Consider the following 13531-nt stretch of genomic DNA (forward strand, 5'->3'; position numbering starts at 1 on the left):
AAATTTATTTATTTCAAACTTGTTTAGATTATTTTGACATACTTGAAATTTTTTACCGGCAAAGTAAGAATTTGATCCCGCCCACCCAATTCTGCTTTTTTTAATCTCCGAAATAATCGATGGAAAAAAGATACCGATCTCTGATCCAATGCCCAGACACATGTAAAACCAAGTTTGAGGCCTTTTTGAAACTTTTTTATTTTTTTTCTCTCTTTTTCCAACGAAAAAGTGATATATTCACACCAACCCTTAGATTCTAATGGGAAAGGCTAATAAAAAAAACCACATAAATTATATTTCTATTAGGTATATTATTCAAAAAAGAAACGTCCCTTTTAAGGGTGGGGGACCCGTTCGCTTGGACTGATTGTACCGTATAAACACTGCTTTTGCATTGACAATGAAATATGCAACTCTAACTAGTGAGGAATGAGGATGAACAGATGTAGTTAGGGGTAAAGCGGAATAGCACAGTTCAACCAACATTTATTGGAATGAAAAATTCTACTCAGCAGTTCTATACCACATACCTGTTGACGAAGAAAAAATAAATACCCAAATCAACATGTGTGTAATGTAAGACTGCCGAGTAGAATATACATTATGTTTCCCTACAACTTTCTTTCTTTCTCTTCCCCGTTGTTGCTATCTGGCAATTTAACAGAAACACCGATCACTGTCACCGCGTAGAGTCTTTAAAAAGGAGGGCAAGTGTAAATCAAGGAATGTTTTGGTCATTTCACAATAAGTTGACGAGTGAAATGACCGAAGTAGCCCATGATTTACATTAAATCCTGCTACAAGAGTATAAAAGAATTAAACATATAAATGGTACAAAGTTTAGAGGTTTCTCGATAGACAAGCTAACCAAGAAAAAGTCCTTCATAAAGTGGGTTGATGCAACAGTGGGTAACACCCACAAACATTATTCCACTACCTGAACCACTACACCAAAATATGTGTTTTTATCAGTTTGTGTAAAACATCATTCAGTAATACAAACATAAGCAATGCCACTGAACTCAGAATGCAGAAAGATGATAATTGGGATTTCTTAAAAGAATAAGTGAATAAAGCAAATAAGCAATTATATCTTCCAATGTAAACCGCATCAAAATTTTCATTACAAAAATGAATGAATTTGACATGGAGGGCGTTAATCTGATTAGAATATGATATGTATGCAAACGGCGGAGCCATCCCCCTGAAAGTTAACCACTAAGCATGTTGTCGTGGGCACAGGTAAAAATACTATACAGGTTGGTTGTTACCTTGATGATGCCCATCAGTCATTAACCCAAATGGAAACCGGACGACTTGTAAGAGCTGCTGGAAAGATTTGGCAGTCTGCGAATTGCAATAACACCAGCTGCAAAGCCAGAGACGGAAGCCAAAACAAAAGCAGGAATGTTTCCTCCTCCAAATAAAGCATCCCATGGCCCCGCACCAAGTGATACGATCATCTAAGCAAAGTAATAACACAGTTGACATCAACATTGACTAAATTAATAAATAAAAAAGGGAGCAAGAGTAGAAGTGTTTGCCATGATCAAACAAGAATAAAAAGGAAAAGTATATATTCTTATAAACCATTCATCAATCAATAAGCCCAACATTATCAATAATATATTACAAGCTAGGCTAGGTACCTCTGAACTCGACCCCCAAATAATAACAGGAGAAAAACAATTAGAGACAGGAGACTATGGAACATTCTCACTAAGATATGTACCAAAGATGCTTTGGATATGAATGTTGAACTTTCTCAAGCATAGTAACTGCAATTATGGCAATACACTCAAAAGAGTAAAAAAAAGGTTGGGATGAAGGTTAACAGAACCAAAGAAATATATAATGTTAGCTGCTCATTTGCAAAATCAAAAAAATGCTGATCTATTTCAAAGTTTGAAAGCCATATCCTCATCAAAGCCAAATAGGAGTAAAAGGAAACAATTATCACACTTAACTAGTTAACTAAAAAACAATATGAAAACTTAGATTTTTGTTTTAGGACGGTTTCCATTCCACATAGTAAAGAATCAACCATTTACAAATTTAAATGTGGAAAAATGAGACAGAAAATAAAGAAGAATGCATGTAACACTAACTACCTGGGGAACAACTATTGCAAGATTCAGAACTCCTATAGCCATCCCTGCGTAGCCATACAAACTGTTCAGGATCACAACCGAGAGAGGAGTGTAAGAACATGAAGTAAAAAAAAAGACTGCTACAAACCTTGGCCGCCACCTGAATCAGCAGTCAGCTCTGCTGTGACCGAAAATGGAACACTGTAGGTAATCTGTAACACAAACAATTGATGCCGGTAAACAAACTCTGCTGGGGACAGAAATGGAAGCAAATCAAGTATGACCGAGAGCAACTATGCTTACAGCAAGAGGAAAGCCAAGAAGAGCAAATAAAACCAAGGCAGCAATCCTGATTGCTGCACTCCCACCAATCACATGTTGAATCCCTTCAGGATATTCCCGGACGGATACCAAACTAATAATAGCTGTGCCTGCCATGCAGGCAAATACAACAAAATTGCTCATCGCCCATACCAGTCTTGCACCCATCCACTGACACATGGGTTCAATAAGGAAAGAACTGATGCCAAGAACAACCTACATCGAGAAAATAAAATAAAAATAAAAGAAATCCTTTCAATAATTGTTGAGCAAGAAAAGACAATATTCACCTATCGAAAAAGAAAAGACGATATTTACAGGATTCCATTACTTATAAAATTGTGAAAACATTTTTATTCTAATCAGAAGAAAGTGTTAGTGTAAAGAATATTACACTCTATGCATCAAAATTTAATCAAGATGGAACAAAAATTGCACAATTTGAGAGTGCACAAGATCTCTATGAGTCCCCCACTCGAGCAACTTTCACATAAAAGATGTCATGATGTGACGTGAGACCATGCTTTGTATAGCATGCTTTATATACCTTGAAGGACGTGGCTTGAGACTTTCCCTCATGTTAACTGTTATTAGTTCGCAAGATGCACATAAGAGGTTCAGTCAAGTGAATGTGTTAAGACTTGAATCTGTAAAATGATTATGAGTCCTGTTTTAAATATGATTTGAGTTCTACCTATTTAAGCTTCCAAAAAAAATGATTTTCCAGTTCTATGGACATTACTATAAAATTTCACCAGTATTCTTAGAGAGAGAAACCCCTAGGTGAGATTATGCCTCAAGTATAAAATATTTATCTTTATTCACAAGTCACCACCCTCATGATTTTTTAATGTCCTTTAAACAAGAACTTGTTGGAGTAGAGGCCGGAGTTCTGACATGTTGTTGGTGTTGCAAGTCATAGTTGCTACAAATAGAAATGTTTTATATATTGATTTTAACAACTTTCTCTTATTAAGAATTTTAGGTGCTGACTCATCACTTGGAGTGATTTTCTTTAGAAGAATTGTTCAAAAGTTTTCCACTTCGTCCAACAAAATCTCTATGTGATTTATTTTAATGCTGGTTTTGTTGATGGTGTTTGCTTGATATTTTCCAGTTGTGAAGCATTTTGAATTCAGTAATAATCTAAATAAAACACCTATTCACCCCAATGTGCGTTTATGTTTTTTTTAAGGTATGTTTATGATTATGCCCTAGATTTTCACGAAGTAGGATACATTTCCAATAAAAGTTAAAACTATCGATGCTCAATTTTGAGTTCTTACTGAATTCAATAGCAAACCGAATGCACCTTCTCTTACACCTTGGTTATACCTCTGTACATCAGAAAGATTTCCTTTTGGATCTCCATGATAAACTTCCCTTCCCATCCAATCAGTATCAAAAAGAAAGAAGGGGAACCAGGACCACTGCAAGATTATGATAGCAAACAGCATAAGGTAAATATGGAAAGCTCAAACAAGCGATCATTGCACAAAAGCACTAATCTCAAAAACAAAAAACAATTACGTGGGGGACCAAGCCATACACCACATAAGCAAAAAACATTTGGTTAAAAAAATCAAATTAAAAAATTTACATTAAGAAAACCTTATTTTATACCTTGCCATTTTTTAAAAAACAAAGTTTCAGTTTTAAGTTTGTTTTCTAAAAAAAAAAAAAAAAAACTACCCACTAAAAAATCAAAAAACTTTGTACCTATAACCTTCATTCTGCTTTTCCTTTCTTCCCTTCCACCCCATAGCCCCAAAAAAAAAAAAAAAAAACTTGTTGATTCAGTTACTAATCCCCTCATCTTAGACGAATTGATACAAAGTGTCAATACAAGTGTTCCTTTTTAACCATGAGTTGATGCCATACGAATTGAGAATCTTGTGGTAACATTTAAGCTTTATATTAATATTTTTGTTTGTAACATTTCTCCATCGTATTAAGTGTGAAAGAATTACAGTTTTTTTTTTTATTGGCACTAGATGTCCAGGAATAGCGTCCAGACTAATCCCGGGGGGTGCACAGGCCCTCAACAAGGAGTTTCCCACAAGAGTAATTCTACATACAACCATGAAGTGCGTAAACGCCACATAATCACTTTGAAAAAGAGTGGGGTCTACTATTAAAAAATTAATTTTTTCATGTGGTTCTCATGTTTTATCCACTTTTTTCAAAGCGATTACGCGGCGATTGCACATTTCACGGTTGCAAATATCTTTTCTCTTCCCACAAGTGCACCTCGGGTCATTCAAGGGAAAAATCCTCCAGTCCAACGGCCCCTAGAGATTGTTTGCACCCAAGGCCTTTACCACTTGAGCCAACCCCGAGGGCTTATGAAAGAATTACAGTTATCCCACGTTACTCTTTGGTAACAACTTGTCTACTACCACAGATTATTTATCATAGTTCTAACTTGTTTGTAAACTATGCCTATATGTTGCATACTTTTGGTTTTTCTGCTAGTTTTAAAGGTTCCCCATCATATCTATACTTCAGCATATAAAGCTACAAGCAATGAGATTAACACTAAACAATTACAGCCTTCATCATTAATTTTCAATAGAAGGTGACTCCCCATATTATAGTACACATAAAATAAACTTATGTAGAATTACAATAATATTACTAATTGTATTACTTACTCTTAGGAACGCACAAGTGTCAATTTCAAGTAAACTAATATGTTCACTTTTTTGTGATTTTAGTTGGGAAATACATAAAGAAAAAGAAATTCAACATGTTGTGGGAATTGAATGTGATGGGGGGTATGAAGAGCAATTCATAGCTTTGTTAACTACTATGGAAGCTGAACACAACCAAAAAAAGAAGGGAGACTCAAAGAAAAGTCGGAAACTAAAAAGATTGATGTGGTCGATGAACTTGGAGGATAGCTCCAGCAGGAATAGGGCAAAAGGGAAAGGGCTGATTGTTCCCCAATGAAACCCAAGATTGTATCTTAGAATGTCCGGGGTCTAAACGAGGTAGAGAAGCGTCTTCGGATTCGGCAACTACTCCGTGAGAGGAAAGCGGACATTGTATGCTTACAGGAGACGAAGCTGAAGATGATCAGTAGGAAGACTGTTCGGAGTTTATGGAGCAGTATTTATGTAGACTGGGTATACCTGGCCTCTTCAGGGGTATCGGGAGGAGTTGTGATGATGTGGGATAGGCGGGTGATGGAGAAAGTGGAGGAGTATATAGGGAGATATATGGTAGCATGTTCTTTTTTCTTTTTTCTTTTTTATCAGTATGGTAGCATGTTCTTTTAAATGTGTCAAATGGTTTCTTGTGGACATTTGTAGGTGTGTATGGGCCTAACCTAGACGTCGACAAAAGATTATTGTGGGATGAGCTTGCAGGGGTACATAGCTAGTGGGAGATCCCTTGGTGTATTGGGGGGATTTCAATGTGGTTCGTCTCCAAAGTGAAAATTTTGGAAGTAGAAGATTGAGACCAGCAAGTTTGGAGTTCTTAGAGTGTATCTTTGATTTGAACTTAATAGACCTTCCACTAGCTGAGGGTCCAGCCACTTCTTCAAATAATCAAACTTGGTCCCGCTTGGATCGTTTCTTAATTTCACATGAGTGGGAAAGTCATTTTCCGGATGTATGGCAAAAGCATTTGGTACATCTAGCCTCGGATCATTGGCCTATTTTGCTTGATTGTGGAGGTATTCGTAGCGGTAGAAGGTGTTTTAAGTTCGAGAACATGTGGTTGAAGTCAGAAGGTTTTGTGGAAAGGGTTAAACAATGGTGGATTTCGTATCATTTCGAAGGTACACCCTAGTTTCATTTTTGCGAATAAACTGAAAGCCTTAAAGAGACTTAAAGGAGTGGAATAAACAGTCTTTCGGCAATGTAGAGGAGAATAAAAATACCAAGAGGATGGACATACAGGATTTGGAAAGACTGCAAGAAGGGAGGCCACTTATTGAGGAGGAGCAAGCACAAAAAACTTTGTTGGTCGCAGATCTTGAGAGGATAATCCTACAGGAAGAAATGTCATGGCGCCAAAACTCAAGAGCTCTTTGGTTAAAGGAAGGGGATCGGAGCAAGAAGTTCTTTCATAGAATTGCAAACTCTCATAGAAGAAATAATAACATTAAAATGCTGAAAATTGAAGGGGTCGAGTGCAAAGAAGAAAAGGTTATTCAAGACCACGTGGTCGAGTTCTTTGAAAAGCTTCTCATTGAGCAAGTGGGGTGTGGAGGCCTACTTTGGATGGCCTCTTGACACTATTGAACCAGGGGACGTTGCCATGATGGAGAGGGTTTTTGAAGAGGAAGAGGTCTATGACGTAGCAAAGAAAATGGCAAAAGATAAGGCCCCCGGTCTTGATGGTTTCTCTATGGGTTTTTTCCAAAAATGTTGGGAGGTGATTAAAGAAGATCTTTTGAAAGTGTTTCAAGAGTTATTCTCGGTAGAAAAATTTGAGAAAAGTCTCAACACCACTTTTCTTGCATTAATCCCTAACCTAAAAAGGTAGAGGCCTTTGAGATCATAGATTTTCGGCCCCATTAGCTTAGTGAATGGTGTGTATAAGATCATTGCAAAAGTGCTTGCAAATCAGTTAAGTGGGGTCTTGGGGAAGATTGTTACTAAGCCTCAAAATGCTTTTGTTAAGGGTAGACAGATCCTTGATGCGGCTCTAATTGCCAATGAATGTTTGGACAGTAGATTGAAGGCTGGCAGCTCAGGGATTATGTGAAATCTAGATATGGAAAGCGTATGATCATGTTAATTGGGATTTCCTTCTATATTTACTGGGTAGGTGTGCGTTTGGTGAAAGGTGGAGGTCTTGGATCAGCTAGTATATATCCATGGTACGGTTCTCTGTGTTGATCAATGGCAGTTCAGAGGGTTTCTTCCCGAGCTCTCGTGGTTTGAGACAAGGGGATCCGTTATCTCCTTTACTTTTTGTTATTGTTATGGAGGCACTAAACATGATGATCTCGGTTTTAGTGACGAATGGGTTTGTTAGTGGCTTCCAGATTGGATTGCCAAGAAGGGCTATTACTACTATTTCTCATTTGCTATTTGCAGACGATACGCTTATTATGTGTGAGGCCGATCAAGCCCAGTTGAGGGCTGTGAAGGCGCTTTTTGTTTTGAAGTAGTGTCTAGTTTAAAAGTGAATTATGATAAATCCGAGTTGGTACCCATTGGAGAAGTTCAGAATATAAGGGAGTTGGCTGGCACACTGGGTTGTAAGATAGCATCTCTTCCTATGACTTATCTGGGACTACCGCTGGGTATAGCGTCAAGGGCACGCTCGATTTGAGATACAGTGATTGGAAAAGTAAAGAGGAGACTGGCAGGGTGGAAGTGAATGTACTTGTCGAAAGGGAGTCAGATTAATTAATCAAAAGTACACTTTCTAACCTACGTACCTATTTTTTATCATTATTCATTTTATCGGCAAGTGTGGTAGGTCGACTTGAGAAGTTACAGAGAGATTTTCTATTGGGGGAGCTTAGGAAAAGAGTTTAAATTTCATTTAGTCAAGTGGGAGATGGTGTGCCGCCCTATCTCTAATGGAGGTTTGGGTATTAGAAATTTGAGGTTGTTCAATCGGGCGTTACTTGACAAATGGTTATGGCGATATACCAAGGAACCATAAGCTTTATGGAAAACTGTGATTGAGAACAAATATGGTGATTTAGTGGAGGGATGGTGTACTAGAGAAGTTAAGGGGCCTCTGGAATGGGGCTATGGAAACATATTAGAAGAGGATGGGAGATATTTCATCAACACACTAGACTGCAATTGGGGACAGGTTCCAAGATCATATTTTGGAAGGATGCTTGGTGTAGCAACAGTGTTCTACAACATCTGATTCCTACTTTTCTCTTGATTGCAAGTGCCAAAGATGCCACAGTGGCAGAGGTTATGGAAGTCTCAGGTAGGAGCATTCACTGGAACATCAATTTCAACCGAGCGGCACAGGATTGGGAGATGGGGAGTTTTGTAGATTTTTATAGTCTTTTGTATTCTTGTCGTCCAAATATCCAGCATGAAGATGATTTGTGATGGAGTTCTGCAGGAAAAGGGGTGTTCACTGTTCGTTCCTTCTATAAGGTCCTCACACAAGGTCCTGAGATACAGTTTCCTTGGAGAAGGCTTTGGCGTCATAAGGCTCCTCCCAAAGCTTCTTTCTTTGTGTGGACAGTGTCTTTGGGCAAGATTCTCACCATGGATAATCTGAGAAAGAAGAAGATAATCATTGCAGATTGGTGTTGCATGTGTAAAAATGGGGGTAAGTCGGTTAATCATTTACTTTTACATTGCGAGGTAGCCAAGACTCTTTGGGATGAGGTGTTTAAAAGAATGGACTTAGCGTGGGTTATGCCGGAAACCGTTTTGGATGTATTGGCTTGCTGGACCTCAATTCGAGGTGTGAGACAGATCATAGCAGTTTGGAAGATGATCCCTATTTGTATTATGTGGTGCTTATGGAAGGAGTGCAATGAGAGGACTTTCAAAGACAGAGAGATCTTTGGCAGAGCTGAAACTGTTATTTTTTAGGACTCTTTGTACTTGGGCCATTGTTATGGACTTTAATGGCATGGACCTTCATGATTTCTTAGTTTCTAATGCTCCTACATAATTAGGACATTTCTAACTTTGTAATTGACAGTTGTTGGATTAATAAATACTTGTTTTACTTATAAAAAAAAATTATGATTTTAATTTTTTTTTTTTTTTTTTTACCAAGAAAGAAAATTTGAAGTAACAACTATCTTGTGCATTACTCAAGTTTGGAAATTAACCAACACCTAATTAGAAGGGAAAATACAGAAAAAGGAAATATTGATATAACTACAGTACCTACCCAGGTTAGAGCCATAACAATAAGCACTGAATGCATCGCGAGCGGTAAATGCCTTAAACTGGTCAACAGATTGACAAACACAGCTCCAGGGCCATCACTAAAGTTTTCATTGTGATGATCCTCAACTTTAGAGTTTAACTGTGTTAGGTTTATATCCCTTTCATAATCACCTGCAGTGTTGTTACCTCTCCCATTGTTAGCAATTGGCAGAGAAGACTTTGACTTTGACATGTCCAGACCATTTTGTTGTATGTCATCCAACAAAGGCAGAGTATCAGATAGACGGTGGGGACGATTCACACTAAGTGGAACCTCCTTCGCAAAATAAAGAGTCGCAAGTGAGCAAAGTGTCAGGAAAACCTGCAAAACAACGTCCGTGAACTAAGAATCACACAATAAGATGCCAATAAAATGCTTCAAGCAACAAATTCCTTTCTTTCCTGGGTTTTTCATTAAAAGATTAACGAAGTTATGAAATATTAAAGTTAGATGCCAAAAAAGAAAAAAAAAAATCAGAAGCTATGTGTATATAGATGCTGTTTCTTTTTTACAATAACCAGAACAAATGACTGGTCTTTATCAGAGACCTCAAAGCCGGCTGATGTCATTTGAGTCTTTATAGGATCAACATCCATAATTCCACACTGCTCTCTCTTACACATGCAAGACTCATAGCATGGACATACAAATCAAGTTTAGCAATCTATAATAACATAAGCCTGATTATATATTCTTCATTGCTTCACCCAGATAATCCACAGAAACAAGATTTAGCCAGACAGAAACCCTGCCGGTAGCCGGTGGTCAATGGTAAAATGGAAGCACATGATTATAGGATCTTTTACTCCCAGAAGCTCCTAGAATACACCATTTCTGCTTCATTTATATAAAAAATTGAAAGAAGTAATAATGATAGATCTGTCATTGAATCCATGTGATTTACATTGGAAAAAATGTAACTCACCACCGCAACAAGAAATGCTGCTTTGAGATTTGCACAGGCTTCACAGCAAGCTTTACTTGTCAGAAATGGAAACCATCTGCTCACAAATGAATATCCAAATGGATTAATCATCACAAAAATTAAGTGGTGCATTTAAACAATGAAAACAAAAACTAATACATCTACTGGAACAAGGGAGAATCTGGACCATGAAAGATTCAAAGTTTCTTTACATCTAAAGGGTATTTAAAAAATATCACATATGATAGAATGCATAGAATGAATAGGCTCATAAAGAAACTTCAAGCTGAATCTGCACAAACAGTATGTTACAAAAAAACAACAGTCAAGAGGTGTCACCTGTGCCAATTTCCACTAGCACCAGCAGAGAATCCCAGGATGTTTCCAACAGCCATCCATGAGCAGAATACAGCATTTGATGAATTACGTTGATCAGGGCCTAAAAATACATTTGAAACACAATTTATAATGTTTTAAAGTCACATTAGCTGAATAACATATAAATAAAACAAAAGTAGCCAGATATCACTGAATCTATAAGAACCCAGATGGAAAAAAAAATATATAGGAGAAAAAGAAAAGTAGACACCTGATAGATCAGCCAGAAGTGCACGAGCTGGTCCCTAAAAAGGACAAAAATGTCATTTGCTCTTATATACATGGTGGTTAACAACAAAGATTTTATAAGTAGAATGATGAATTTATTAACACTAGAAAAGGTTGTATCCCCCATACACAGGGAGTATACAAGATTTCATACGTTGTAATTCAAAGCCAGAAATAAATTGTTTCAACAAGCTTCACCTGCACTGTATTGTTGGCAAGATCTAGCATCCAAAAACCAATAATAAATACAATAGCTGCCCTCATTCGGGTACCTTTGTATGTGCTGCATTAGATGAGCTTTTTTAACTCAAATTAATATTTGTGAAATAAAAAAACAAAGGATCAAGAGAAGGCAATAGAAACCTGCAATGCTCCTTCGTATCACCTAATAAATATCCAATGTCTGCAGAAAACCCGATTAATATCACCTAATTTGCAAGATTTAGTTTAGCAAATATATATTTTATAACTAAGTTTAGCAAATATAAAAAAGCCATAAAACCAAGTTTAAAAGATAGAGATGTTCTGAAAACTTACTGCTGCTGAAATCATGAGAGATCCTATAAGAATAAATGGCCTTCTTCTTCCATATTTAGAAGTGCATCTATCACTCCAAATACCAACACACGGTTGAACCTGAAAAACAAGAAGCAAGTAAATCAAGAATATTACTACTTGAATCAATGATATACAAAGAGTCCAATTGGAATCATTATAAAGAGCAATAACTTCTCCCTCCCAAGTAATGTAGGATCATCCCATACACCACCTGTATCACATCACTTAGTATGGGATGTCACAGATGACGGCTTGATATATCGTAACGAACTAAAGAGCAAATCTTTGAAGGAAATTTATACAGTTGATATAAAACATTATAATTCTGAACCATTGGTCCACAGTAGAGCAAAAAAAGGAAAATGAAAAATAAGTAAGCAGTTGCTATCACCTACCACAAGACCTGTGATTGGACCACATAGCCAAATGAAAGAAGAAAATGCATGTTCTATTCCAAGCGTCTGCAACAATCAGTTAAGAGCATCAGTTACTCAAAATGAAGTACATTTATAAAATTGAAAAGAATTCAAATTACTCAATACAGTTTCACTGATCAAGGCAAAGATTTCAGAAACTATCAAATGAATCATGAATAAACAATGTAGATAACAACTTGCATCAATGTAAACTGAGAAAAATCTCAGAATTATGGTTTTGATTTTATATTACACGCATCGTTTTGCGCAACCATGGAGAAAGCTCTGTTTCTACCCCAACATTTGGTGCAAACATGGCCATGGTAACTTTCTCCAGTCATTTTATAATCTTAAATAATCATCAACTCCGGAAAACGGGGGGGCATTTAAAGAGGAAGGTTTTTTAGCTCTCTAAATTCAACTCAGAATGAAATTTTCTTAGGAGCTGTAACTACATTGGATGGTAACACCAAACTACTGTAAAGTTCCGAGTCACAAGCTGATCACTACTCCCTTTACATGATCATTCAAAAATAATGTCTAAATCATACTCTAATCCTCAATCTCTAAGGATCAACTGTCCCGTTCTGATCCTTTCTTAACATTCTCAACCCATTTACACGTGACGGCCTTTTAGATCTGTAGGACAGAGAAGGAGTTCCCACGTCTCAGTTTGTCACTCCTTCGGACGGAGTGAGTCACGGCATGACAGATGGAAATTTTTTTATAATTAGAGAGATTTCACCGAACGCTAAGGCACTATAATTCTCAGAATCAGAGCCTAAACAGTCTCATACTCGTGCAGGTCCGAATCTTCGAGAAGCCACGCAAATTTAAAACATAGATTAAACCAAAAATATAACAACATTTTCTATGGGGGGGAGGGGGAAGAGAGAGAATGGACCTGAATGTAAGGAGTCAAAAGCGAGAGCTGTAAGGCCCAGCCGAATTGGACCCCAGCGGCGATCGTACAACTGAGAATCACAGTCATCAAGCTACTGTGATTATCTCTGGGAGGAGGAGAAGCCGAAGAAGAAGGAGGAGAATTAAGGTCGATCAGGTGGTTGGGGGAGGGGGACTCGTCCGCTTCCACCATTTCCACTTCCGCCACTATCTTAAGGTTCTTGTACGGAACCCCTAACGGCACGGAGTCCTTCGCCGCCATGAATCGGAGACGGTATTCTGGAGTCGGCGATGATTAAGAGCGCTCGATCGAGGCCCTCACATTAAACTCGATTGCTGAGGATCTACGAGTTTTGCACAGATATCTGATTCGAGGGATAGGGAAAAATAAGAAGAAGAAGAAATTGCAGGGTTAACGGTCAAATTTGGGCGGGTGTGACCGTGTGAGGAGGATGACCCTGATGCGAATGCGATGGGACGATTCTGGCCTTTCCTTGAATGTCAGTTGCTCAGCATCACCATGAAGTGTCCTGCTTGATACGCACCGTTAATCCGGGCCCAGTTTTTCCCGCCCGGTCCGGAATCCGAATAAAGGCAGAAATAGGCTCTATAACCGAATTATCCACGAGTACGAATACATGGAACGGATAAATAGAGGACCTGCATTCTGCAATTGAAGGTCTCATCTCATGTTATTATTAAAAAAATTTTAAAATTTTATATAAAATATAATAAATAATTTAAAATTTTTAAATAATAATAATATTAAAAAATAATATTTTATTCAATTTTTAAATTTTATTTTAACTTATTATTCAATCAGCACCTAA

General features: G+C 37.5%; 1 protein-coding gene across 1 annotated transcript; it reads right to left on the reverse strand.

Annotated features, from left to right (window-relative positions):
• Positions 1-370: 370 nt before the first annotated feature.
• LOC109019227 (sucrose transport protein SUC3-like) lies at positions 371-13272 on the reverse strand. Its single transcript, XM_035686640.1, has 15 exons — positions 12703-13272; positions 11778-11843; positions 11362-11460; positions 11188-11252; positions 11023-11107; positions 10808-10841; positions 10558-10657; positions 10219-10294; positions 9255-9614; positions 3698-3841; positions 2394-2627; positions 2239-2302; positions 2112-2155; positions 1272-1463; positions 371-945 (listed from the first exon to the last, which is right to left on the reverse strand). Exons 1-14 carry the CDS (start codon positions 12961-12963, stop codon positions 1293-1295), a joined length of 1803 nt encoding a protein of 600 aa, XP_035542533.1. The 5' UTR covers positions 12964-13272; the 3' UTR covers positions 371-945; positions 1272-1292.
• Positions 13273-13531: the final 259 nt, after the last annotated feature.

This window comes from Juglans regia, chromosome 16, assembly GCF_001411555.2.
Source record: "Juglans regia cultivar Chandler chromosome 16, Walnut 2.0, whole genome shotgun sequence".
Taxonomy (NCBI): Eukaryota; Viridiplantae; Streptophyta; class Magnoliopsida; order Fagales; family Juglandaceae; genus Juglans; species Juglans regia.